This window comes from Amblyomma americanum, chromosome 10 (assembly GCF_052857255.1).
Source record: "Amblyomma americanum isolate KBUSLIRL-KWMA chromosome 10, ASM5285725v1, whole genome shotgun sequence".
Taxonomy (NCBI): Eukaryota; Metazoa; Arthropoda; class Arachnida; order Ixodida; family Ixodidae; genus Amblyomma; species Amblyomma americanum.
In genome coordinates, this window is record NC_135506.1 from 8,801,852 (window position 1) to 8,827,728 (window position 25,877).

General features: G+C 48.0%; 2 protein-coding genes across 16 annotated transcripts in view; one reads left to right on the plus strand and one right to left on the minus strand.

Annotated features, from left to right (window-relative positions):
• LKRSDH (lysine ketoglutarate reductase/saccharopine dehydrogenase) overlaps positions 1 to 14,433 on the plus strand; it is a 63,052-nt gene extending 48,619 nt beyond the window's left edge. For 3 of the 5 annotated variants that reach the window (XM_077639317.1, XM_077639318.1, XM_077639319.1), the window contains 19 exons: positions 137 to 215; positions 316 to 443; positions 3,173 to 3,447; positions 4,850 to 4,961; positions 5,502 to 5,561; positions 5,649 to 5,719; positions 6,915 to 7,042; positions 7,642 to 7,918; positions 8,323 to 8,433; positions 9,894 to 10,002; positions 10,083 to 10,159; positions 10,494 to 10,557; positions 11,163 to 11,327; positions 11,884 to 11,979; positions 12,522 to 12,637; positions 12,884 to 12,972; positions 13,045 to 13,112; positions 13,424 to 13,532; positions 14,019 to 14,433. In XM_077639317.1, the coding sequence (XP_077495443.1) occupies positions 137 to 215; positions 316 to 443; positions 3,173 to 3,447; positions 4,850 to 4,961; positions 5,502 to 5,561; positions 5,649 to 5,719; positions 6,915 to 7,042; positions 7,642 to 7,918; positions 8,323 to 8,433; positions 9,894 to 10,002; positions 10,083 to 10,159; positions 10,494 to 10,557; positions 11,163 to 11,327; positions 11,884 to 11,979; positions 12,522 to 12,637; positions 12,884 to 12,972; positions 13,045 to 13,112; positions 13,424 to 13,532; positions 14,019 to 14,140 (2,256 nt within the window). In that variant the 3' untranslated portion in view covers positions 14,141 to 14,433. The remainder of the gene's footprint in view (positions 1 to 136; positions 216 to 315; positions 444 to 3,172; positions 3,448 to 4,849; positions 4,962 to 5,501; positions 5,562 to 5,648; positions 5,720 to 6,914; positions 7,043 to 7,641; positions 7,919 to 8,322; positions 8,434 to 9,893; positions 10,003 to 10,082; positions 10,160 to 10,493; positions 10,558 to 11,162; positions 11,328 to 11,883; positions 11,980 to 12,521; positions 12,638 to 12,883; positions 12,973 to 13,044; positions 13,113 to 13,423; positions 13,533 to 14,018) is intronic. The other 2 variants (XM_077639320.1, XM_077639321.1) reach the window with 1 other exon arrangement.
• Positions 14,421 to 25,877, minus strand: part of Pfrx (6-phosphofructo-2-kinase/fructose-2,6-biphosphatase) — a 121,239-nt gene continuing 109,782 nt past the window's right edge. For 5 of the 11 annotated variants that reach the window (XM_077639334.1, XM_077639336.1, XM_077639332.1 and 2 more), the window contains one exon: positions 19,841 to 23,038. In XM_077639334.1, coding sequence (XP_077495460.1) covers positions 22,994 to 23,038 — 45 coding nt within the window. In that variant the 3' untranslated portion in view covers positions 19,841 to 22,993. Of the gene's footprint in view, positions 15,855 to 18,238; positions 18,385 to 19,840; positions 23,039 to 25,877 lie in introns of those variants that run through there. The other 6 variants (XR_013309029.1, XR_013309028.1, XR_013309030.1 and 3 more) reach the window with 2 other exon arrangements.

Sequence of the window (25,877 nt, forward strand, 5' to 3'; positions counted from 1 at the left end):
TCGACGTCTTATGTGCCAGTCTTAAAACCATGGACTGGCAAAATCTCAGTGATCAAGCCATGTAGCTTGCTGACCATGGCCTGATGTGGTATAGCGTTCGGTTTCTAAACCTGTACGCTGGCAATTTGTCTTTCAGGGGGCGCAAGATATTTTCGAGTCGCTTCCCTGCGAATGGGTGGACCCGAAAGACCTCCGTGAAGTTTGCGAGCAGGGAGGTAAGCGAACAATGATAGATTCTAAAGGTCTTCAGCGCACTTCTAACGCTTCTGCCCGTCCGTTGGCATTAAATGCTGACATGTTTTTTTTCCTTTTCAGCCATCAGCAAGGTCTACGGCGCCGTAGTTAGCAGGGACGACCACTACCGAAGAATCGAGGACGACCACTTCGATCCCGAAGAGTGTGACCAGTATCCCGAGCGCTACTACTCCACGTTTTCCAAGGACGTAAGTTGCGGTCGAAACTTTCCACACACAAAAAAAGGTGCTTCTATAGCTTACCGGTTTCCAGCACTAAATTGAAGGGGGGGGGGGGGGGGGGAATACTGGCCGCTGAACGTTTCAACAAGTAGACTTGCCTCCGTGTGGGCGAAGAAAAAATCCTTTATATATTCCACTAATCAACGTTTTGATATGACGACTTCTAAGGACTTCGCCCAGGTAAGCACAAGTTCATTAGTCGAAACTTAGGTCAGAAGAGCCGGGCTTTCCTTGCGCAACTTGTTCGAGCGTGTAATGACAAAAATTCCATCTTTCCTGCTTTTATCCTCTGCGATTACCCAGGCTGTTTCATAAATCCAGAGGAATGCATTGCACAGAACACAGGTTATATACTGTACATACCTTTGGCAATGCAGTGGTCGCTTACGTGTTCGCACGTCTTTTCTTACGCAACGATGACTTTCATTTTATTAAATAGCTCATAAAGAGGCAGCGCTTAACGCAGTCGAGGTACCTGATACAGTGAGGCAGCTTTCTAAACCTCCACGCAAGAACAACCTGTATTACAGCACGTGGTCTTCGTTGGCTAACCCTTAGGCAATTACATTCTAATCGCTTTACACTGTATGCTGCATCGCTGCATCTACCTTTGCTCTATCGACACCTTGAATTTTGTCGCCGAACACTAGAAGTAAATGGAGCACGTACCGACGAACGAACTGAAAATCACTTGTTGGCGCTTTACTTCCTCACTGATATTTTGCTGCGTATGTGCGCGCTTTTGAGGACTATCGCAGCCTCGCTGTCTCATATGAATGTTCGCGTGTCAAACACTTCGTTCATGAAGTTCTGAATGAGCTGCTGTAAGCCGACGAACGTGAGGCCGAACGCGAGTGACATGGGCAGCGCCGGCAGCGCTGACTGCGTGACGGCCAGAAGGAACAGCGTCACGCAGATGCCCACCAGCACTCCGACGAAGCAGGCGCACACGATGGTCCAGTCGCCGAACGTCGACACCTTGCCCACGAGGACGCTATAGAAGACGAAGTCTCCGAGCCCCATCTTGATGCCCGGACTCTCCTGTGCGTCCTGCATTATGTCTGAGCTCGAGTCGTCTTCGTCGTCTACTGGCTTCTCGGGAGCCGGTTTCTTCACCTGGGCTGGCGCATCTTGACCAGGTGGCGATCCAACAGCCTGCTGAGGTGGCGAAAATTGCTCCACAGGGGGCTCCCACTCGTACTCGGGAAGTTCAGCTCCTGGTGGCCTTCGGCTCATCTCTTCCGGCTCTTCAGGAATGCCGGATAAACGTCGGTTAGAAGGGCGCCGCTCAGACTCTCTCCGACCGGGAGGTGGTTCCGACAGTTTGCCCTGCCTCTTGGCCATCCCCGGAAACGTCCCCGCCACGATGGTCGCGAAGACGAGTCCCGGCTGCAGAGCTTCCTTTCTCTCCTTCGCCGTCTCTACGAGGATCCTGAGAGGACCGATGACGGCAAGCACTGCGACCAGGTCCCAGATGGGGATGAGACAGAGCACGACCCACAGGGTCCAGGCGGGTAGCAGCTTGATCAAGATGAGCGCCATGTAGGCAGATTCGGTGACCAGATAAAACTGCTGGACCAAGAGCGGTCCTTTTGACAGGATCACGATGAGGCCGAGCACCATGAAGTTATAGACGAAGAAGCCGACGGAGAAGACGTCGGCGGGTACGTTGTAGGTGTTGAATATGATGTCGATGTAGGTGATGGGCGACATCACTAGTATCAGGGCACAGGCGAGGGTGATCCAAGCGGCTATGATGTTGTAGAAACGGAAGTAGTACAGCGATACCATAAACACCGTCATGACGATGATCATCCCGAGTAGCAGGAACGCGTTGGCCGCGGCGTTTGTGGCTCGGGTGACCGACGCCTGCTCATCGGTGTCCGGGAGCGGGGTGTAAGGTAGCGTGGCGCCCTGGCTTTCCACAAAGAGCGGGTTCAAGTTTACCGTGATGATGACGATCGTCATGCAGCAGGTGACGGCCGTGAGGATTCGAACCACGTGCGTCAAAGCCTCGTCCAGCACTTCCCAGAGAACCTCTGCGGGCACTCTCGACCGCTCTGGTGCCATGTCTGCTGCTTCTGAGGACGCGTTCTGCCTTCACATCTTCTTCCTCGCCTCATGCTGTTGCTTCGCACGTTCTGCCGCTGAAAAAAGCAAACCCCGCTGGTCGCGTGTTCCTTCAGAGACGATAGCATAAGCAGATTCTTGACTAATAGCTGAGAGCCCCGTGAGGGCGCTCTGTACGCATGTAGTCTTTGCCAAGTAACCAAGCTGCATGGTTTGCTTCTCCCTCATATAGTGGAGCCCCTACGGCTTTCCTAAAAACCAAATGGTATTGGAAGGTGAGGAAAAGGGTTCCCATTACCTCAGTGATTTATAGTTTGATGGGTGCGGTAACTGTTCCGCTGTACAACTGAGAAGCAAGCCGGGCAGCCTGGTTACTTTTGGCAAACGGGGTGCTTCGTATATCTCTCATTTCACCCTGCTGTTTCATGCTTTTCCTTACACCATACCCTACCTTTACCTGTATGTTCCTGCACAGGTAAAGGTATTGTGACTTTGAAACCGCGCAATTTCTGCGCTTCGGCGATTGTTACATAACCAAAGGTGCCCAGTCATGCCTAGACATCGCGAGTATCGAGTCCCCACAGAAGCCGCCGACGCCGTATAACCCTTCCTCTCTCCATCCACAGATCGCGCCGTACGCGTCGGTGATCGTGAACGGCATCTACTGGGCGGTCAACTCTCCCAAGCTGTTGACCATCCCGGACGCCAAGCGGCTGCTGCAGCCCACCAACACCCCGTGGCTGCCAAGCAGCGCGGGCGCTCCGTCTCTGCCGCACCGGCTGCTCGCCATCTGCGACATCAGCGCCGACCCCGGCGGCTCCATCGAGTTCATGAACGAGTGCACCACCATCGACGCCCCTTTCTGCCTCTACGACGCCGACCAGCACAAGAATACCGAGAGGTGAGCATTCGGCCGTCATTCCGAAACGATGGGACGGCTTATGGGCAAATACCTGCACCCTTAATTCGGTCTTCATCGGCAAGAAATTCTTTTTGGTGGCGGCTATATAGTACACTGGATCATTTACCGCGTAGAAACCCCCCCTTGTCAATAACTTCCCGAGACTGCACGGTCCAGAGCAAATTACACACCTTGCTCCCGATTTCTGATGCCGTATGACTTCAGCCAATTTTCCTTCGAGAGGCTAGAGTTCGAACCAAACTGTTCTCGGGCATTGCAGCTGAAACCCGATTTTCCAGCATTTATGTTTCAATGAACTATTCCTCGTGTATGCTGGCGGGATTTCCCGATTGAACGAAATTCCCGCTTTGCGGAAATAATTTGCACCCGCCGCGGTGGCTCAGTGGTTAGGGCGCTCGACTACCGATTCAGAGTTCCCGGGTTCGAACCCGACCGCGGCGGCTGCGTTTTTATGGAGGAAAAACGCCAAGGCGCCCGTGTGCTGTGCGATGTCAGTGCACGTCAAAGATCCCCAGGCGGTCGAAATTATCCCGGCTCCTTTCTTCTTTCACTCCCTCCTTTCCCCCTTCCCCTACGGCGCGGTTCAGGTGTCCAACGATAGATGAGACAGACTGCGCCATTTCCTTTCCTCAAAAACCAATTATAAGAAATAATTGCGTCCTGCGTTCACTTGAGGATTTCCTTCTCGCTATGCCGTGGAGCTTTGTTCCACTTAAGTGTACTCAATCAAGGTACTGCTGAAAATAGCTTTTTACGTTTCGCCTTCGTCTTTTTCAGGCAGCGGCGTAAAAGTTGGTGAGCATGTAGCTCCAAGCAGCGTAGTGGACCCCGTCGTAGTGTATTGGTGATCGATGCTTAGAAGTGCTGACGCAGGCACTACTTCATATACTGTCACAATTTGCTGGCGTGAAGTGCGTGCTACAGCCGCGCCAGAAAATCAGGGGACGAATTCTCAGCCGCTTTCTTGTTACAACAGGGCGTGGTTGGCTGCATATTTCGCTGTTGTAGGCCAACTCATCACGATTGGCCAAGTTACGAACGGCAGCCTATAGCGAGCGGTTCCTGCATGCCAGCTGCTTCAAGAGCTCTGCCCCTGGTCTTCTGGCATCAACCGTAACTTCGTATTCAACGCTAGCATATGGTGGGACAGGATACACGCGTTTGCATGGCTTCTAACGAATCCCCAGTTTGGCAACCATATTTTAGAGCGTAGGCCGCAAGATATAACTGGTTAAATATAGTTTGTGCAGCAAAACCCTACTGCCTGCATGTCGACAACTGGATACCATGCATGCTGTCGGAATCATAGCTTGCAGTTTTTAGAGCTTGGTCTTTCAACCGTGGTTAGAGAAAGCTATTCCTTTTTTTGTGTTTTTATCAGTTTCGCAGGCCCAGGCGTACTCGTGTGCTCCATCGACAACATGCCGACGCAGCTGCCTCTAGAAGCCACCGACTACTTCGGAAAGCTGTTGATGCCTTACATTCACGACATCGTAAGCAAGGCCGAGAGCCCCTGATATACGATGTGCTAACCCGCGAATGTTGTACGCTGTGTGCTTGTCGAATATCTTCTCACTGCGCCAACAGTGCACAAGCTTATCAACGGAATTGTCTCCGAGTAAAGCATAATAATTTATTCATTCTCATGATATGAATACCAGTCTGGCAGAAATTCAAGAACCTAGCTTAGGTATTTTATTTTCCTTGGCGGCCGGCATATGGCAATCTTGCTGCGCAATTGTTAACATAAATTCACAGGCTTGTTTCTTAATTCTAATACTTTCCGCGCTCGCTTTACTCGGCCAGAGTTGTTTTTTACCAGCATCTACCAGTACCTGTTTTACCGGCCATTTCGCGGCCATTTGCTTTCTTTGTTTGTCGGCGAGATAGAAATGGGCGATTTTTCGGATTTACTTAATCCGGAGAAGAACATTCACAACACAAGCACTACGTAAAAAAATGAGACGCATTTTGATGCGATCAACTTTCCTTTGCAACAACGCTTACAACCATAATGCCTGATTCTCTTGCAGATTGAATCCGACGCCAGCAAGCCCCTCTCTCAGCACCGAATGTCATCAGTCGTCGAAGGGGTACGAAATGGTGTCTTTCGTGGACAGCAAAAAGGGGTTACATTCGCACAATCCTCAGTCGCCGGTTTTTTCTTTCGTTTCGCGCAGGCTGTCATTGCCAGCAACGGAAAGCTAACGCCCAGCTACGAGTATATCGAGGACCTACGGAACACGTCCAGGTTAGTACCAGATTTCAGGCGCTGAGGTACCGCGCATGCGCACTTCGAAACCTCCTGCGTTTCGAGCATTATACCGCGTGTATATTACTGATTCAGAGACCGCTATCTACTTTATTTTTGTGTTCAACGACCGAGTCGTTCTTAATGTCACAATACGGTACCCCAGTGAGGCTACATGTTAACCGACGTCATTGATTTGGTTTTGTTAGCATTACAGCGGAAGAGCGTTACGGCTAGCTTCGCGTGAAACGCACGCTTGACTGGTTCACTTGAGGCATGGTTCAGGAACCCACACAGCATCGTAAATAGGTGCCAATTATTCGCGAAAAATCGGACGTGAGCGTGATGTTCAGTACCCGCAGTAGTGACATAGGTGACCGCCTCATTACCTAGCAGCTCGATAAAGTTTCGGCACCATGGCAAAATGCACGAACGAGCAGGCAACTTCATGTGTGTGGCAATACATATGCTTAACTGGCCATACTTCTTCAAATGGAAGGCGTTGTACCTTCATCTTTGTTTTTGGACTTTTAATGCACACAAAAACAATGTGCACCACATGACAATACTCCCTAGACCGCAATTAAGTGTTAATGATTTCTGCGGCGGTTTTAAAAGTGGCCTCCGGCAATGTTTACGTGAAGCCCCACAGCAATGAACGCGGGCCGAATTCCAGGTACCAAACACGCGCCTTTTGCGAACTTTGTGGAAACTGGCGCAGCATTTCTCTACTAGTTGCGCGAGGTTGATGGCGTGATATTTCTCGCGAAATGGCCTACGTATACGTACGGCCTTTCGTTTAGAGCTTGGTCTGATGTGACCATGGCGTCGTCGCACAATTATCTCTCTGCACCAACGCTACGCAGCTAATTGCGCACCGTCGGTGTTGCCGCGCATTACAGTATAATTGCACATACTCGAGCTAAGAACATAATGGTAGCTTTATCTGGGTACACAAAAGGAAATTCGACAACCTTTTATGGCCTCTCAAACGTTTAACGTTGCAAATTCCCACTTTGGATGCAGGAGCGCAGGTTTTTTTTCGCTGTCCTGAAAGTGTCGCTTCTTTTTCTTATCATTCCCTTGAGGCCACTGTCCAGAACCAGCTTATCTCAGACGGCTCGCGGCCGCAGAAGGCCACCGTTCTTATCTCTCCTCCCACTCAGCGTTTGAGAGACTGTTCCTCCTCCTGCAGGTCCATGATGAAGGCGCAGAGTGCAACGGCAGCGAAGATGAAGAAAGTGCTGGTGCTCGGAGCTGGCTACGTGTCGGCGCCCCTGGTGGAATACCTGACGAGGGACGACTCCGTACACGTCGTTGTCGGTACGAGACTCGTCCAACTACAACGTCCAAACGTAATTGTTACAGGCGCAGACACGAGCAGAGAGAGGCCATTCCGGTGTTCACTAAGTTCACGAAAGCGTCGGGTGATCATGCGTTCCCATTGTCTCAGTGAAGTTAATCGGCTGTAGCATGTTCCCTTTCTTTGTGTCCTCGCCTGTATGTACCGATATCGCAGAAGCTGGCTCAATAGGCCTGGGGAATGAGACTCCGATTGGGGCGAGAATGGACGCTAGCTGTGGCCATGAAAGTTGTCAGCAATAAGCACTCGGTGTAAATCTGTTTGAATGCAACAAAAGGAAAACCTATGTTCAGCAGTCGTGTCGATGTTCGGCACTTCAATTGGTGCCCAATATGCCTTGCTTTCCGCTAATGCAAGCTCGCACGTCACGTGGAGACTTTCTGCTTTACACTGTGCCTTCCTGGCACGCCTTGCGGGGTTTTGCTTTAGACGCTGCCCGTAATGCCTCTACACCGGTGAGGCATGAATTTCCCGCGCAGCAAATTATTTTAGCTCATACACCGTGGAGCTGCGTTCGGAAAAGGCGGTACTTCTGGTTCTGTTCCTTTGGAACTTCCAGAGGCCACTAACTGTCCAGGGACACAGCTGCGTGTTCCAAAGCAAGCAGACTGTTCTTCCCGGAACCACAGCGATGTATCCGGCAAGCTGTCTGGACAAGTGGAACCCGTCCCTGCTGCAGTGTCGTTGCCTTCTTGTCCGTCTGCAGGGACTGCGTTCCAGAAGGAGGGAGAAGCGTTGGCCATCAAGATGCCCAACACCGAGTCCGTGGTGGTGGACGTGACCAAGACTCCGGACGCCCTCCAGAACCTCATTAAGGACGCCGATTTAGTGGTCAGGTACACCGCATCCGCCCAGGCTGCCTGCGGCTACCGAACGCGCGCTTTGTCTATACACGTATGGCCGTTGTATTTGTCTTCCGATGGGTAGCCAAAAACGAATCCGGTTCAAAGTTTGAGTTCCAGAAGGAATGACATGACTGTGTCGCTATTTCCAATCTTGGAAACATAGCACATGTAGCTTGATAAAGCATCGTATCTACGAAGCAATAGCACTGCAATGCAGCAATTCCTGGAGTCATGGCAGTACTTCGAAATTTTCTTCAACTCGTGTCTTCGGTACCTGTAGTTCGACCGAAACGGTTGGATGCTGTCAGTTAACATTGTGAGTTAAGAGTATTGTGGTCGCAAGCCCAGCAACAAAATCGCAGAGCTTTGACTCTTGTCGTGAATCTTTCCAACAGCTTGCTACCCTATCCACTGCACCCTTCAATTGCCCAGCAGTGCATCCGGCACAGGACACACATGTTGACCGCCAGCTACCTCACAGCAGAGATGAAGGAACTGCACAGCGCGTAAGTGCCCATGCCTCGGGAAGAACATACAACCTTTGTCCGTAAAGTTCCGAGACTACATATATATATATATATATATATATATATATGTCCATTAAAAATTGCATTTAACATTGAAATCATTCGTGCAGCACCCCTTCCAAGTAGTCCCTCTTGCAGTGTATACACAGCTCCCAACGCTTCTTGAGGTCTTGGAAACAGTTGGAAAACGTTTCTTTTGGTAGGGCAGTCAGCTCCTTTGTCGTGGCGTCTTGAATGGCCTCCACGCTCCCCATCCAGCGACCTTTTAGGGCTCTCTTCACTCGAGGAAACAGGAAAAAATCGCATGGGGAGATGTCGGGCGAATATGGCGGATGGGGAAGTACAGTAATGCTGTGCTTGGGGAGGAATTCTGTCACGCTTAAAGCAGTGTGCGTCTTTGCGTTATTGTGTAGAAGGCTCCATTGTCCAGATCCCCATAAGTCAGGGCGTCGCAGTGCATCACGCATGTGTTAGAGCACGCGGATATAAAATTCCTGATTCGCCATCTGTTCTTGTGGGACTAACTCGTGGTATATGACACCTCTTTCATCGAAAAAAAACTATCAGCATCTTTTTTTTTTGGTCTTCTGTCGCCGCACCTTTCTTGACGCCGGAGGGGTTGTGGACCGCCATTCGGCGCTCTGCCTCTTTGTTTGAGGATCGTATTGAAAACACGATGTTTCGTCTTCAGCAATGATGCTGTCGACGAATGCAGCATCCTTCTCTGCCTCGGAGAGCAACTCAGCGCTCACTGATGCACTTGTGTCCTTCTGGTCCTGTGTGAGGGAGTGCGGCACAAGTCTGGCATTCAGCTTTCGTTTCCCCAAGTTCTCGCGCAAAATTTGGTGGCATGTTGTCTTACTAATGTCGAGAGCATCTGATAGCATGCGGGCTGTAATGGTGTGGTCTTGCTGCACGATTTCCTTGATCCGAGCCACATTGTTTTTATTCCGTGAGGTTGAGGGGCGCCCCTGCCTTGTGTTGCCTTCCACTGACGTTCTCCCCGAAACGAACCTATTGTGCCACTCGAAAACTCGCGCCCGCGATAATGTCTTGTTGCCGTAAGCATCACGAAGGAGCTCATACGTCTGTGTGGCTGTCTTGCCAAGCTCCACACAGAATTTTATGTCTGCAAGCTGTTCGAGGTGGACGTCCATCTCCACATTCGCTCACAGTAGAATGCGCAGACTAGTGATAACGTATTTTTCTACATGTAGTGCCGTCTAGCGGCTGCCACAGCAATTAACATAAATAGCGCAGGTTATCCCGCAAAGATGGCGCTACACATATGCATCAACATTTGTTTCGGGGAATCATTTCTAGAGGTGAAAATAAATCAGTCTCGAAACTTTACGGACAAAGGTTGTATATACTGCACTTTCCTGTCGTGCCTCAAACTCACTGTACAGAAAACGAGTTAAATTCTCGCCTATATGCAGAGCTGCCGAAGCAGGTATTACCGTGATGAACGAAGTTGGCCTGGATCCTGGCATCGATCACCTATTGGCCATGGAGTGCTTCGATGAAGTGCGAAGGAAGGGTGGAAAGGTTGGTGGCACTGAGTTCACTTTAACAGCAGCCACCCATTCCAAGCAAGAGTTGATCACAGCTGCGTTTTGTTTCTGCAGATATTATCATTCGTGTCCTACTGCGGTGGGCTCCCTGCACCAGAACATGCCAACAACCCACTCCGCTACAAGATTAGGTAAGGACCGCCAGCCTTTGAAGGCACTGCATTGCTACATTAGGTGTTGTTGGTACAGTATCCCTCGAAGCATTCCACGTAATCCGAGTTAGGTCAGAACAGTCGCCGTGCCATGGGGCTGCTTCTACTCCCTAGGCATTTATAGAAGAGTCCCCTTGACTGAATAGCTTTTATACAGCACCGCAAACTAAACAGGAGAGACAGACAGCACAAAGTGGTTCTGACAACTGTGCCTTAGTCGGCATGCACAGTTTGCACCTAGTCGACCTCATGCTGACGTAATGTGGCAAAATGCACTGAATAAGACACCGGCATTTTCGTCCTCTCTGTGCAGCTGGAATCCGCGCAGTGCCTTTGTCAACTGCATGGGACCAGCACGGTATCTCGAGAACGGCAAGGTAAGCAGCTGCAGTTTTCCGCGCGAAGCGTAAGAATAACCTTAATTCTTAAAAGCGCATAACCTTAATTCTGTGGCACTTCAGGCTGTGGCCGCTGTACATGAGTGCCTGGGCATCGGTGCTTGTGAAAAATTTCCAGTACAAATAAAGCGCCAGTTCTCCGTACCACTTTTTGACAGTTCCGAGCCACTTAAACAAAATTTTGAACATGGAATTCAAAAACGGCTCGACAGAATGACATAGCAAAAGACAAGACTTGCAGAACACAGGCATCACGTTAACTTGACTTTTCCGTGCTTTGCATATGAGCTCTGAGCAGAGTCAAGTTAAGCAACGAAGATAATAGAAGCTACGGAGAATAAGCAGTTGGTAAGCGAACATGTCAAAGAGCCGTTGACGTCACTCCAAGAATGATCGCAACTTCCTGAAAGGGTCTGCAGGCTGATGGCAGCTTGAACCGGCTTCTCTGACAATTTTTTTGTCCCTCACCACTGTAGGCCATCGTGGGACCATGCCTTGTCATTCAGTATGCTTAACCAGTTTCAAAAAGGTGGAAAAGGCTGTAGCGCGCTTATGGACACGTACCTTCGCTTTGTTCTCCACAGGAGGTGGAAATCCCTGCTGGCAGTCTGCTGGACAACGCCAGAGAAGTACCCTTCCTGCCAGGTTTCAACCTGGAGGGCTACCCGAACCGCGACTCCCTGAACTACAAGACAACCTACGGAATCAATAATGCTCACACCGTGCTTCGCGGAACGCTGAGATTCAAGGTGACAGCGAGCGACTTGCCCCCTCTAATGCGATTGATTGCAATATTCTTGAAGCTACAGCATTTGCTCTGCATCCCCTGAATGCGCATTGTGACATGATTCCCTGCAGCTACGGTGCTGGAGCCTCAAACCGTATGTAGATTCTGAGGGAAGGCAATATACTCGACGATACATCTAACACTCGTGCGCAATATAGCGAGCGAGTGCGTAATCCGTTTGGAATAGCGATTTAATGTAGCGTAGACGTATTCGGATCAACCTACGCTGGCTGCACATGTGCAGTGGCCTCACCTCTACCACTGTGCTTGTGTGGGATGTGCCCGGTAATCCAGTATATGTCTACGCTTATACGTCTCCACATAGGTGGCACAGCGAACGCAAGCGTCGTCATTTGAACTGTCAGCTCTCGGTCTAGTTCGTAAAACGAGTTTGGTATGCAGATGCAGTGGTATATTCACTGTTCAGTAAGTAAACAGTGAGAAATGTTTGAGTATTTGCGTGTGTCAGTGATAGATACATGCACAGATAACAAGCAACAGAGTTCTGACCCTTCTAGGGATTTTCGAGTGCCATGAAAGGACTGCAACTTCTTGGGCTGTTGGGCAGCGAGCCTCATCCCAGCCTGCACCCCCGAGGACCCGAAATAACCTGGGTAAGCATAGTTCACCTGGCGACGTGCTTGGCATGCGTTTCTTGACGCACTTGCAGTACATTGCTGCATGCGCAACACGACTGCGTGCAGACATTTTTCTTTTTTGCAAAAGCAACCCTCGTGCGACCAGATCTAGCGACTGTGCTGTCGGGCCGTTCAAACGGCAAGCTCAGAAGGCCTGGAGGGCATGTTTCTTCCTCTGTGTCTAAGCAATGTCTTTTGTCTAGCACTTCTCTATGAATAGAAGCCAGGTTTGCAGACAGTTTCCCCTGGGTCTGTTTAGCAGAACCCGCACACGGCACTTTTTTTTTTTTTTTTACTATCATAGCAGCCCAATGTGAGATCTCCTACAGGAGGTATTCACGTGACGTCACGGGCACCATTTTGGCGTACAACGTCCAGCTTCGGTGGTGGCTTAAGTGCATCTCTTTTTGTCGCAGTTTTTTTTTTCCTTGTATAAGGTTTGTAAAGGCTGCACGTGGTCACCTTGCCAAACGGATATCCTTCCCTCACTTCTGCGTTCTCTGTTCGGTTTGTTACAGCGCCAGTTCATGACGACGCTGCTGGGTCAGCGGGACGATCTCATGACGTCCAACGTCAAGAATCTCATCTATGAAAGGGTGGACAAGTGCGAATTCAGGACGAAAGCTATCGAAGAGTACGTGAAGCGTTTGTGTTGTCTTTGCCATTCCACAATTCCACCGTTCTGCATGTAATCTGCAAACGTTGTCCAATCCAACATTAGCATACGGCCTAGTACGAGCGGGCAAAACTACAAACGAAGTGGGCATCACAAGGGGTGGGAGTGGGAGCATGTAGGCTTTGAATTTGGAGTAGATGCAGTTTTGCTGTTGTATACTCTAAGCTGATGCATATCCAATCTAAACCCTTCCATGTCTTTCAGTCTGGGCCTCCTCGATGACATCCCGGTTGAGAAGAAAGACACTCCACTGGACACGCTGATCTTCTACCTGTCCAACAAACTTGCGTACGGTAAGCGAGGGAAAAGATTAGAAAAGGCTGCAGCTACTGTTAGCGCAGGTGTGTAACTATGTTTTGTTGCAGAACCTGGCGAGCGGGACCTAGTCATCATGAGGCACGACATCGGCATCCAGTGGCACGATGAAAAGAAGGCAAGTGATAATTTCGCAGCAGATTCGCTGATTTGAGCTGATTATTGCTCTTTGGGATATGCGTTGAGTGCAGCAGATGGGCACCCTGCCGCTTTGTGCAACGTTTGACACATAGGCTCGCACACAGACGGCCACACAAAAGGTAGAGGTAGTGGTTACGCAAGGTACTGCAAATGGCGAAAGAACAGTGAGTTTGGGAGTGGTTCTGCAAAGGAGCACAACGGTATCATTGGTGGTTATAGCGTAAAGCAGAACTTCGAACTTTCGGTCGTCGGAATATGCTCATAGTGCTTATGCCCGATGCATTGCAGGAGATGAGACACATCGACATGGTCACCTACGGCGACCCCAACGGCTACTCTGCCATGGCCAAGACCGTTGGCTACCCGGCTGCCATTGCTGCAAAGATGGTTTTGCAGGGTGAGCGCTGTCCCATCGTTGTCACCGGCTTTCCACACAAATGCGGACGATCGTCGCGATGCACTTTCAGAAACACCTACCGGCTTCTTTTTTTTTTACCACTGCGTAGCGTTATGGTACATGTGGCTCAGATTCACTGGTAAGATTTTTGAGCCCTCTATTTTTGAGGATGCTGCTCGTTTCGGGAGCCTCTGGAATGGTGAGCCCGTGAAAGATTGTGCACTACTCGAGAAATCCTTTCACACGCACACGCACGCACACACCGATGTAATACACATATGTTAAAACATAAGCCATAATTGCTCAGGCTAGTTCCGCGGGCAAAGAATATCGCAGTAAGCATACGGTTCTAATAGTACGCCTAAAGCTTTCTTCTTGCATAAGTATTTGGAAGCACAGATACAAAACAAAAAAGGGTCTTACCTGCGTACAGCACTCATCCACAGTATACTGACCCTGCCAAATACGGCACGTGTTCCTTCGCAGGAGAGATCCAAGCCAAGGGGATGGTGCTACCCTTCGCCCAAGAGATCTACGGACCCATGATCCAGAGGCTCAAGAATGAAGGCATCCGATGCTCCGAGACGACCAGCAAGAACTATCCTTAACGAACTCCTTATGCTGAGGCTTCATGAGGAGAGGCTTGTTGAATCGAGTGCCACTGGCTGCAACGCGTGCGGCCAAGGACAAAGCAATACGTGGAGCCGACCCTCTGTGCCGTGATGTTCGGAGACTGCGTCGTCGTCTAAAGGGCTAGACAGTGCAACGAGACTCCCGCAGCCTTCACTGCCCGCCTCCTTGTACATAGACTCTGCCGTGCCGTTGAGCCCGGCCAAAGCAATACGTTTTTTTTTTTACGTTTTAAATGCAATCATTCAATAAACACTGTTTCAGTACTTAACACCATGTTTATTGTCTCTCGGCACGAATGAAATGCATTTCAGCCATGGACGTCAAGACAAACTACTTTTTGGGGGTTTCTCTGAGCTCGCTATGAGGCCGTCTATGCATATACTTTGATCACCGAGAATCAGGATCTGCATTCACCGAATGTTTCTATGCTGTATCCTCCCATGGGAATGTTCTGACGTGGTACACGAATCAGTCTATGCCGAGCTAGCATCTACAGCTGTCGCAACAAATGCCAGCCCGTCACACTGCAAGATATCCCCCCTCCCCCCCCCCCCCAAAAAAAAAACAAAGGGGTCTCTTGAGATCAACTTCCATCGCTTAGTATAAGCGCGTGGCAATGAGGACATGAGCAGCAGTGCGCGGACAATTCTCCAACAAGCTCCGAAGTAAGTAAAAGCTTTCAACTTGTAAATATCTGGGCGGAGTATTTAAAACTAAGTGAAATGCAACAAGAGGAGCACGTGTATTGCTAGCCTGCGCAGTTTGTTTAGTGGGCCTTTCTTTTTGTGCCCGTTCACATTTGCGGCTCTATTCGGCGCATTCCGTCGTGACGTCGCACGCCGGCACATTTAGCCAGACACGTCGAATCATCACTCCGAAAATCCGGACGCGATTGATGATGAAACGGGGCAGCAGCACGTTGACTGAAAAACCGCGCGATTTACAAACGACGCACAAGAAGTGCAAATCTGCAACGTTCCTGAGGCCGTACATGGGATCAACGGCAACACGCCGCACGAATATCTTTCAAATCAACGAGATGCTGCGCCGATTCGTCTGTGCTTATATTAAGGGCGTTTATATGTACCGCCATAATGGGCGAAAGCTCTACCTTACATTAACGTTCTACTACATCTTTCTAGCAGACTGTTTTGCACCCCTTGCCAACTGATATTTCATTATGATCCGCAAGCTTAGCCCTCGCAGTTGTCACATTACCGCTCAAGCGGCGATTGGTGCATTAAAAAATTGTTGCGTTACTGCCGCACACGTTTCATCTGAGTGATTCACTTTTTCAGCAGTTTCTTCGAAGCACATGAGTAAATATCCAGTCCAACCACAATGAAGCAACAGCGCCAACTACCCTCAAGCCCCGGGAACCCCACCCTAAAGCGTTTGCAGAGCGCTCCGTGCGTCCTGTGTCTCGTGACACAAACATTTCGTTGTATGTAAGCAGTATGCAGATGAACCGAGCATGAAAAAAAAAAGGGTAACAGGTTTGCGGATGCGCACAACTGGCGGTGGTGGCGTTGGGGAGGTGTCGTGCGGAATAATGCACCCGTTCTGTCGACGTCTCGTTTTGCGTCCGCCGAGTGGTGCCGCAGTCATCCGAGTGCGGGGCCAGTTCGCTCACAAGTGGTGGGGCACCGTGTTGAGGGCATCGTCCCTGCTTCTCCCAGGGTCACAGTTCTGGGGGTGGGAAACCGAAGAGGGGAGGAAGGAGAGAGAGAGACAACACAGCAACACAGACTGCTGTCAGGCGCAGACACTACACGCAGTGACAAACAACAAGAAAGCGATTGCAAAGCAAGCAGATATATGTGTTAACAAGACGCTGCCAATGCACATAAAGCAGACATGATGACACAACAGCAGTAGCTCCCCCAGTTTTTGGCGCTGGAGGCCGGTTTGAGAGGACGACAAATGCATTACTTTTTTCCATTTCAAAATGTAGCCTGCCGAGCAGTTTTGTCGACGGGGTAGCCAAAGTTCTGTGAAAGCTGAATCCGCCTTTGTGAGAGACGTGGTGCCCTGTGAGAGCAGCGCAGTAATTCTTCTGCTACACAACAAAACTGGTTGAAGAGACAGGTACTTGAAAGCCGTAGGCGCAATTCGTGCGTGCCCTAACTGCGCATGCACTGCTGCTTGTACCTGCCACTCAGCAACACGTATTGCGCATGCGCGCTACAAGCTGGCAGTTCGGTATCAATCAACGGAGTGAGGAGGAAGACAGGAAGTCAGAGGGGCGCGCGTGTGCAGTGCGGCCGGATTGAAGACGCGGCGACCGCCGCTGGCACCGCTCGATTCCGGCCGTGGCTAGGGTGCCAGCACCAGCGATAGCATCGAGGCATCCTAGCCGTGGCTAAAACCGTGGCGCAGTGCGGCCACGTCATAAAGGCGGATTCGGCTGTTAAATGTCGCCGCAAAGCAGTGCAAACGTGAGCTATACGCTCATGGAAAAGACAGCTTTCAGGCAGTTTACGCCGCACCATTAATCATGGTCAACAGTATGGCTTCGCGCCATGCTATGCCTAAAAAAAGATACCGTGTTCTTGGCATGTCCGCAATGCTAGCTTCACTTCAGCTTGCACTGAAAAGGACGTTAGCGACAATTTCGTGTCCACAATGTGATTCCGTTTCTGGAGGTATGTGCACAGTTTACTGCGCATTGGATCCGTCACAACCGCGAGAAAGTCGCAGGATTCTGCAGACACAGCAGATCGAGACGCGCGTCAGAAGCACGCGAGTTTGTTCTTTCAGAGAACATGGAATGCATAGCAATGATGCAGTGAGCGACCACGGGTCCTCCGAATCAAACTGCGCCGTTGTTTTATAGTGCGCCTAACACATTCTCACTCACTCATCCACAGTGTCAATTTGAATTGGACAGCGCTGAAGAAGACAATTATTTGGACGAATGATGAATGCTCGCCCATTGCTTCTGTCCTTCGTCCAAAAAAAAAAACTTGCGCTGTCCAATTCAACATTTACCAAATCGTCCCAATCACCGGTATTTTGTGGCAATGCGAAGGCAATGCCTGTCGCGTCCCTTCAGCGTTTCATTGCGACGCCTAAACACTAAGCACGCGCTGCTGCACGCCGCCTGCGTCTTCAACGATTTGTAACGCGCTCAGCCCCCATGTCTTGATTCCACTGCACTTTAAAGGTGCACTGAGGACAGACAGAGGTTGGCCTGCATCGACAAAGTACAGAGTTCTAATCCCAAAAAGATTATTCTAACCAAGCAAAGCTTTTATAAGAGAGAAAAGAAAAAAAGACAAAATAAGTGTCGCCACCACCGGCGATTTTCGCAAATAAAATGCGTGCTTCCACAACAATTTATTTCGCGGATCTCAGAGGCTACGCTATACCACAATTCACTTCGGTAATGAAGTCACGAGTTTGAATCGACTGGCTGGAAGATTTCAAAATATAATTCACTTGCCGGTAAATGCGTATTTTGCTGCCGGTCAAACGCCTGCATAAGCAGGAAGAACCAGAGGATCAATTTTTTTAGAACAATAATTTGATGGAGTTGACACAGTGAGTCCATCAATGTTACTGCATTTAAAACAAAAATCAGCACAGCAATTTTGACAGAAAATTTTGCCTGCTCCTTTAATCAATACTGCTCACACTACAAGCGTTTACAGATCCTTCCCAATAGGCACAAAGTCCCTAAGCTCGCGAGCCTCTTGAAAGCCTCAAAACATGCCCATTATGAAGCTGTGAAGCCATCCCTAAAAAATGTTTAATTAGATAGTCCATGAATGGAAGTTTTCACAAGGGGCGGATGAGGTGCGATGTAAACAGCACGTGCTACGGGCTCGCAGCCACAGCTCATATGCAGAACTGTTTCCCCTGAAAATCTGCGCGTTCGAAGTGCCATCGAGTGTGCAGCGTGCGCCGTACTCGGGACAAGTTCCCGCTCTTTTCTCATTAACATATCAAGGCATAAATGATGGTCGTATTTCGCTGTGAATTTCCAGTGCTGATGCACCGTCGTGCACAGCTCACCTGTTCTGGCGTTTAGAATATAGAGCAATGAGAAGATTTTGACCGGCTTCCATTACCAGAAAGTAAATCCGAGTGCCCGATGCATGGATGTGCACGAGCGATCGAAGGCACCACGACCCGTGGACTGTATTTCACGCCGGTCAGCAGATGGGTATGGGACCGTGCCATGTCGGCCCTCGCAAAGCTTCCGCTACTGTTGAGCCTAAGGTGAAACGGAGTACACAGAGGCGAAGTATAAGTACACCGGTGCTCAAAAGAGCGTCTCCCTCGCTTCTAAAACGTTGATACAGATATAAAGGGGGAACAGAAAAAACACCGGATGCTAACCACTGTGTAATGTGAGATCCAGCGACAGCTGTTTGCGGTGGGGACTGTGTTATTAATACTGTTTATCCATTCTTTGCATTCCTTTCTGGTAGTGTGCACGTAACGTCACTAAATTAGGTGTCACTTGTGACGTCTTAGTGTGGTGCGCTGCAGTGATGTCACGTATGATGTCACTGTATTCGGACGGCTCAGTGCAATGCGTTTTAGTGACGCCATACGTGACGGCACTGCATGCTGACAAATCAGCGTGGCGTAGTGATGCCGCCACTGCAGAGTAAATAAACTATTAACAACTGTCACTGCAAAAAAGAAAACACTGCATTAGGTTTTCCAAATCTTTGTGCATTTGAGGTGCAATTGTGTTCATTCACCGCACGATGGTGACAAAACACACGGCTCGCCGGTGCCTTCTGCACTATCAAACTGTATCAAAGTGAGGTGCAGCTACATTGGTGCTGTCGCCTAGCTCCAATGCACTCTTGCTGCTTTAGTTCCGAATTGCAAACACTTTGATTACTTATTAATCTTCATAAATACATACTAATGACATATCACTGATCACATTTAGCCCCACCATGCATAGCCCGCTAAAGTAACTTCCTGTCATAGCAGAAAATATGAAAGTTATCGTTTCCTTCTTTTCACAAATGCATCAAACCTTTTGCAACCATATGAACTGCGTGCCAGTCATGCTTCACAGTGAAAGCAATGGTGCATAGCAGCTAACAGTAGTAAGCAGTTGTGGAAGGGAAGTGGGGGTGAGCGCCATGTTGTGCGTCTGACTCACCTGGCCACGAACTGAAAACATGCTGCTATAATGAGTGGCTTCAATATTCACTAAGGTCCTTTGACATTGTGTCAAGAAATAACGTAATCACGACTCTCCTTTCTTTCCACAAGATTTGTGTCAGCTATGCTGCGATAAAGATTTTGGGGAAGATTCTGAACGAAAGCCATGCACACTTTTTGTCATAAGTGTGCATGCCCCTTCTTGAGAGGCCAGAGCCAACGCAGGCCTGTACAGTGCAACTTTTGAGCAGGACACCTACGTTCAAAATCTATAGATAATGAATAGCTCCATGCTAACACATTGAAGCTTCTAGGAGCCAGGTTCCTTGAAATGTGGTCATAGACAAAGAAGGTACATTCCCCCCAACTAAAGCGAATGAGTACAAACTGTGCGAACAAGACGGGACAAGACGAAGTTTGTACTCATTCGCTTCATTATGAACCAACTGGCTCGCCAGAACATCCTCCCCCAACTAAAGCAACACCCACCGAGTTCAACAATACCATGAACAGAACAGCAGTGAAGATGTGTGCGAGACGGGTAGCATGTTCCATAAAACGTTTTTATTTCTGCGAAACTTACAGGGGGAGTGATAGCAATAATAATTATATCGCAAACACATAAACTTGAGTGCAGCTCAGATATACATGTGAATACAAGGAGATCCAAAACAAGCTCAAGGAAACTATATGTACATATATATGCATGTATTACTTTACATACTTATATGGTCACATGCTCATGCACACATACAGCACAAAGAATGCTGTGTACACAAGGTTCAAGGTACAAAGGGCATCTACAGTGTCATTCAGTGGACATTTCGTCTCCCTGTAGTTAAATGTGATGTTGCTCTAAATAGCAAGCATAGTCAACTGGAATGTGTTCCAGAGCTCCAAACAAAAGTGATACATTTTCACTTCAAAAGCAGTGAATACAGTTGAAGTTAACACAAAATTGCAGCATTTTGAGCCATTCCTTCATTGCACCACCGAGGGACATGATAAAAATGTTTGGTAACAGAAAAGAGAAAGCGATTAACTAATTACTGGAGTAATCACACATGTATTACAACATGTGTAGTTCTGGCCCAAACAAATTGTCGAAGTGGGAATAACAGTTCTCTTGAAATAGATGGCACATGACAGGAAAATGCAGCTCAGAACAAATGAATTTGCTATAAACAAGAATTGCAATAATATACAAGTGGATGAAAGGAAGCTCTTCAAAGGAGCTGTTTGTATGCATCACTAGTGAAGCTGCACATGATGTAGACTGAAATTTTTATTTCAAATTAAAATAACAAAATAAGCTGAAAATACTACCCCCACGATTGCTTGTTGACCTGGTTTAAAGTCAAATGTCAAGAAAAAGGGTGGGTAGATTGCTTGCTTTTGTCTGGGGTGCACACAGGTGGATATGTCATATCCGATAGCAATCACTGAGCATGAATTCCACAAAGCCCCACAAGCATAACAATCTTCAAATTAAGAGAGAAATGAAATCTCCACAATTCCAGAATGCAGACGTCATGAAGAAGAGTTACTAACAACCACATCAGTTGTAAGACATGCAGAATGATAAGAATGCAGCAGGGATGACAGAAGAGAGGCAACAGTTCAGGTGTACTTGTAAATATCGGGACAATGTGCTAGATGCTCAAAATCAGAGACATGATGAGGCCATACCATGATTCTGTTTACAGTTGCGAAGGCCCAGAAAGAACAACTTCAACAAAAAAGTTACCTCATCTGGCTTATAAAAACACTAAAATAAAAAACCTGACATTTAAAACCATGCGCTCTTGTACTCGAACCAATGATGGCAATTGACCCAGGAGCGACAGATAGGACATCCCATTACAATGACAGTATCATAACCAGCGATCTACACTGCGAGAGTCGGAAAGCCAAGGAAAGATGAGAGATAATAGTAAACAGCCATTAAAATGAGGAGCAACGCTCTACACCACAAGGAATAGTTTCATTAATAAAGGTGAATTACAGATGAATCAAGTCCATTTTTCCTCCCAAATACAAATAAAATATAACTTGCATTTGTCTTTTAATCCACTCTACTACTCTCCCAAATGCCACGCCTTCAATATTCCTTCATCACTTATCACTGCTTACTGTGCTGTTCATGGCTTCAGGGGTTCCCAGATGCATTCTTACCTATCCTTAACCTCCAGTGAATTTCTCACGGTCATGCGAAGACTACTTGGCTTAGTGCTCCCTCAATACTTCCAGCACCTCGCTACTTCGCTGACTGTTGATGCTGGTTGCATCTACTTTCTTCATACAGGGATTTAACCTTTCCTCCTTATGTCTTTAATAACAAGACAGTACAGAGCTACACGAGTTCCTCCACAACATTTTGCACCCTCCTAGGAGAGTCTTCAATGGGAGACCACGGGCAAACTCGGGGAACTGATTTGAAAAGCTACAAACCAAGCTGCTCCCCTTCACTCAATTATAAGAAGACTTTTTTGGGTACCGTCACCACCTACAGCACCCCAGTTACATTCTGGAACGCATGGGAACCTTTTCAGGATGGGAGCACATGGGTTCCATCCCCCGTCATTGTGCAGGCACTGACAATTTTCTGCCAGGAAATTACAGTTCGCGCTTAAATCCACTAAAGTCCAAGTCTATGAGCGCAAGTTAAAAGCAATGCAGAGCTCACAAAAGGCCAAGATAAACTGAACAGGTGCTCTCCTGCCACGATATGCAGAATGTTAAGCAGCATTTGACAAGCAGGGTAAGACGCACTAGCTTCAAGATGAGGGACAGAGCTTCTCTGTACCTACATGAAACCCGCCTACATGTCACAGTGACTGCTATGGCTGAGGTTAGTTTGTGATATAATAAAAAACCTCTAAGGAGCACAAGAACTTTGGTGACCTAATTTTATTGCCCCTGCAACAAAACCGAGAAAGCAAGGTCTATTTACATATAAAAGAAAGATCAATGAAGCAATACAAGGACAGAACTAAGCTTGCTCAGGAAAGCTGTCTACAAACGGTGCACACCTTCCAGTCTTCTTCACAATCACTTCTCTGGGCAAAAAACATACCCTAAAGTCAGCTCGGTAAAACAAAGCTGTATATAACACTTCACACATTCCTTTTTCCATACCCTCAAAAGGAACTGTCAATAGCTCGACAACGTCAACCCTGTACAAAGGTAACTGCGCGCTCGCAGGAACCGCTTCGGACGGGATTCCACTGTCCTATCACAACTTCCCGGGTGCCCCAAACGCAGCATGGCCCGCCAGGCATACACACAAGGGGCTGTTTATCACATTCCATAGGATCACAACACAAGCCGCACCTCACAAGACAGTGAGGGAAAGGGGAGGAGAGGAGGGAGAATGCGGCATTGCTTGGTGGGCATAGCAAGCGACGATGATTGCACGCGATCCAGTTGGCCACACCAATTCCTTGCAGCCACACATCTTTCCCCAGCAAAGGCGCATCCAAAGCCCCAGGCTTGCACAAACAACAGCGCTTCCAGGAATATGCAGATGTATACGACACTACAGGGGTAGCTGTCACCGACAGCACTTTTTCCTTTCTTCCTCGTGGTCGGGTCGAAAAAGTATCAACAGCGCCAGGCCAAGATGACACTCTCCATCTCAATAGAAGTGGGGGTCAATGGAGGAGGAGAGGACGGAAGTCTACAGATGAATCGGGTCACTCGTTCTTAGTCTTGAACTTGTCCTCCAATGTTCCCGGAATCTGAAAGAGCGTTTTTTTTTCTCCTTCTTGAAGGTGTTTGCATGAAAACCATCTCCACCTCCTTGAACAGGATGTGGATTAGGAAAACTTGGACACACAGGTTCTCCGATTCAGCAAACATGGGATCGACATCATTCAGGGGCCATGGTGCCCGACGGTGACAGCGACACTGCTGAAATGAGGATTGCAGTATATTCGATGAGTCTGCTGACCTGCTTGACAGTTGAAGGTTGTCCCCAGAAAGCTTCATCAAGGCTACATCTTTATGTGTATAGTTCCCGAGGCAATGACAGAGTGGGAGCCCATGGTACAGCTACATAAATGTGCCAGGCTCTAAGACTGATGAGTTGCGGTCAGAACCATGCAAACAGAAACAGGCAGAAAGGAGGCAGAAAGCAAAGCAAGACTGTGAAAGAAAGACTAAGTGTGGGTATCAAAACAAAGCCTTGTTTAACTGGCTAAGAAAAACTACGTATACGCCTCCAATCATAGCGACAACACTATGAACATATTATGAGCTATGAACTGTGAACATATTCACAACTGATGAAATGCACCTTCATCTTCAAACTGCGACAACACTATGAACATATTATGAGCTATGAACTGTGAACATATTCACAACTGATGAAATGCACCTTCATCTTCAAACTGCTAAGCACAGCCGCTTCGGTGATTCATGATACTAAAGGCAGTTGTCACCATTTCCTAATGATGTGCACAGCACATCAGCAGGCATTGTATGTTTGGTTTGGTTTCATGGGGTTTAATGTCTCAGTGACTCGGGCTGTAAGGGACGCCGTAGTGAAGGGCATAAACCTCTATGATTTCACCTCTATCGAAATGCGACCACAGCGGTCGGGATCAAACCTGCATCTTTCGAGTCAGCAGCCGAGCACCATAGCCACTAAGCCACCGCGACGGCTAGGCATTGTATGCTGAATGGAGCTTAGTAACCTACCTGCACTAGTAAACGCAGTGAAATTAATGGTTGAAAATTTTATTAGACAAAATTCTCCGTAATCATGAAATCATGAGAAGCACATGAACATGCTGTGGTGATATATACGTAAGATGGCACCTAACAAGGGGGAAGTCCTTATCCTTCAAAAGAAGTGCAATTTTAAAAGAGCAATGCAAGACATAGCTGCCAGAAGGTAATACGCACCAAATTTCTGTAAAATGATGGAAGGAAATGCCTATTCAGCAGAACTGTGCACAAGTTATCTCCGAAAAGAGGAATGATTGCATCTGTGCCAAACAAGACAAGAACTGCTATGCTGCTGTATGTAGGGTGCCAAAATGTGCTCCTCGGCAACCTTTAGCTTTTTCAGGATTCTCGTGCAATTTCAGTTTCCCATAACCTACAAGTTTGTTCTGCAGACAGAGATTAACTACCATGATACATTACAAGTAAGCACAACCAGGCGACTCGCAATGTTACGCTGTCTAAAGCGGGAACAATGCTCATGTACGGCATAACACTGGTGACATACACCCGAGAAACTCAAGAAATGTGAAAAAAACAGAGCAACTACATTACTGCGGTGATAGCCAATATGTGAGCTATTCAGAAAGATTGCCGAGGTCATCTGGGTGGCAAGACAACAACAAATGGTGTAACCATTCAGGCATCACACCATCTTCAATGATCGTTATCAACCCACCAGAGTCTACTACCTGACAAAGGCTTCTCCCATTCATCTTCAGTTAGCCCTGTCTGGTGCCGGATGTGGCCATCCTGATCCTATAAACATCCGAATCTCATCTGCACACAAGTCCATCTGTTGACCTAAGACACCTGTTCTCCACAATACATTTCTTCTTGATTTCAGCTCAGATACCATTAACTCATGCTTGTTGTCTGACCTACTCTGCTCTCATCCCATCTCTTAACCCTTCAACCACCAATCCTGAGCTGTACTCAACATGGGAGATTGTACCAAAATCATCAATGACGAGTCACACTTATCTGGCCCAATACTGCGCAAAGACAAGTCAAGGTTGGCAACTGCGTTGGTTGCAATTTTCAACACTAGAGGGCAAAAGTTTTCTATGAAAAGCGTTTCATGCTTTGCGAGTGTTATTTGTTTTCACTAAAAATCCTCCACAATTTGACGATTTTGGTACATTTTTGGGGGATTTAATTTGGCAGTTAATAGGTCAACATTACACCTCTCATTTTCCTACAACAGTACTGCTTGCTTCCCGTATGCAGGTTCAACCATATGCAGGTTGAACTGTCTCATAACAATGCTGGAACTGAACTGCCACAAAAGCCCAGATCATGACTGATGATAAGACTCTCAGAATGTCAAGCACCAAGCTGTTCAGTCATATCTATTCATGTGGCAGCATCATCAGCTTGATGTGTACATGGCAGAACAAAAAGGCCCCTCTTAATACTGAAAGCATCCCTGCCCTGTATTATCCACTACCAACATGTCTCAAAGGTTCCCAATCTCCTCTCCAGCAGACTAAATTGTCCCTGGGCTATGTTTTCTATATGCTGGAATTCACTCTGTAATCTAACCTAACATGTCATAAGTTAAGTTTCCACATTACATGTACACTGTCCTCAATTTATATTTATGCTTTTTCACTGGTCTTCATGTTTCAGCCCAACAGGCAAGTACTGAGAGGGCACAAGTTCTGTATGCTTTTCCTTTGAGGAATATTGGTGGGTTGCGATGACTAAACAGTGCCTTAATCTTTTATTGAAAGTAAGGAGATATTTAGCACTGATGTGACAGAAGACACAAACTTTCAATCTGGAAAAAAAGCGCACGGCAACTGGCTTGCATTGCCGTCAGCCTGTGAGTACATAAGCTATGGCTCT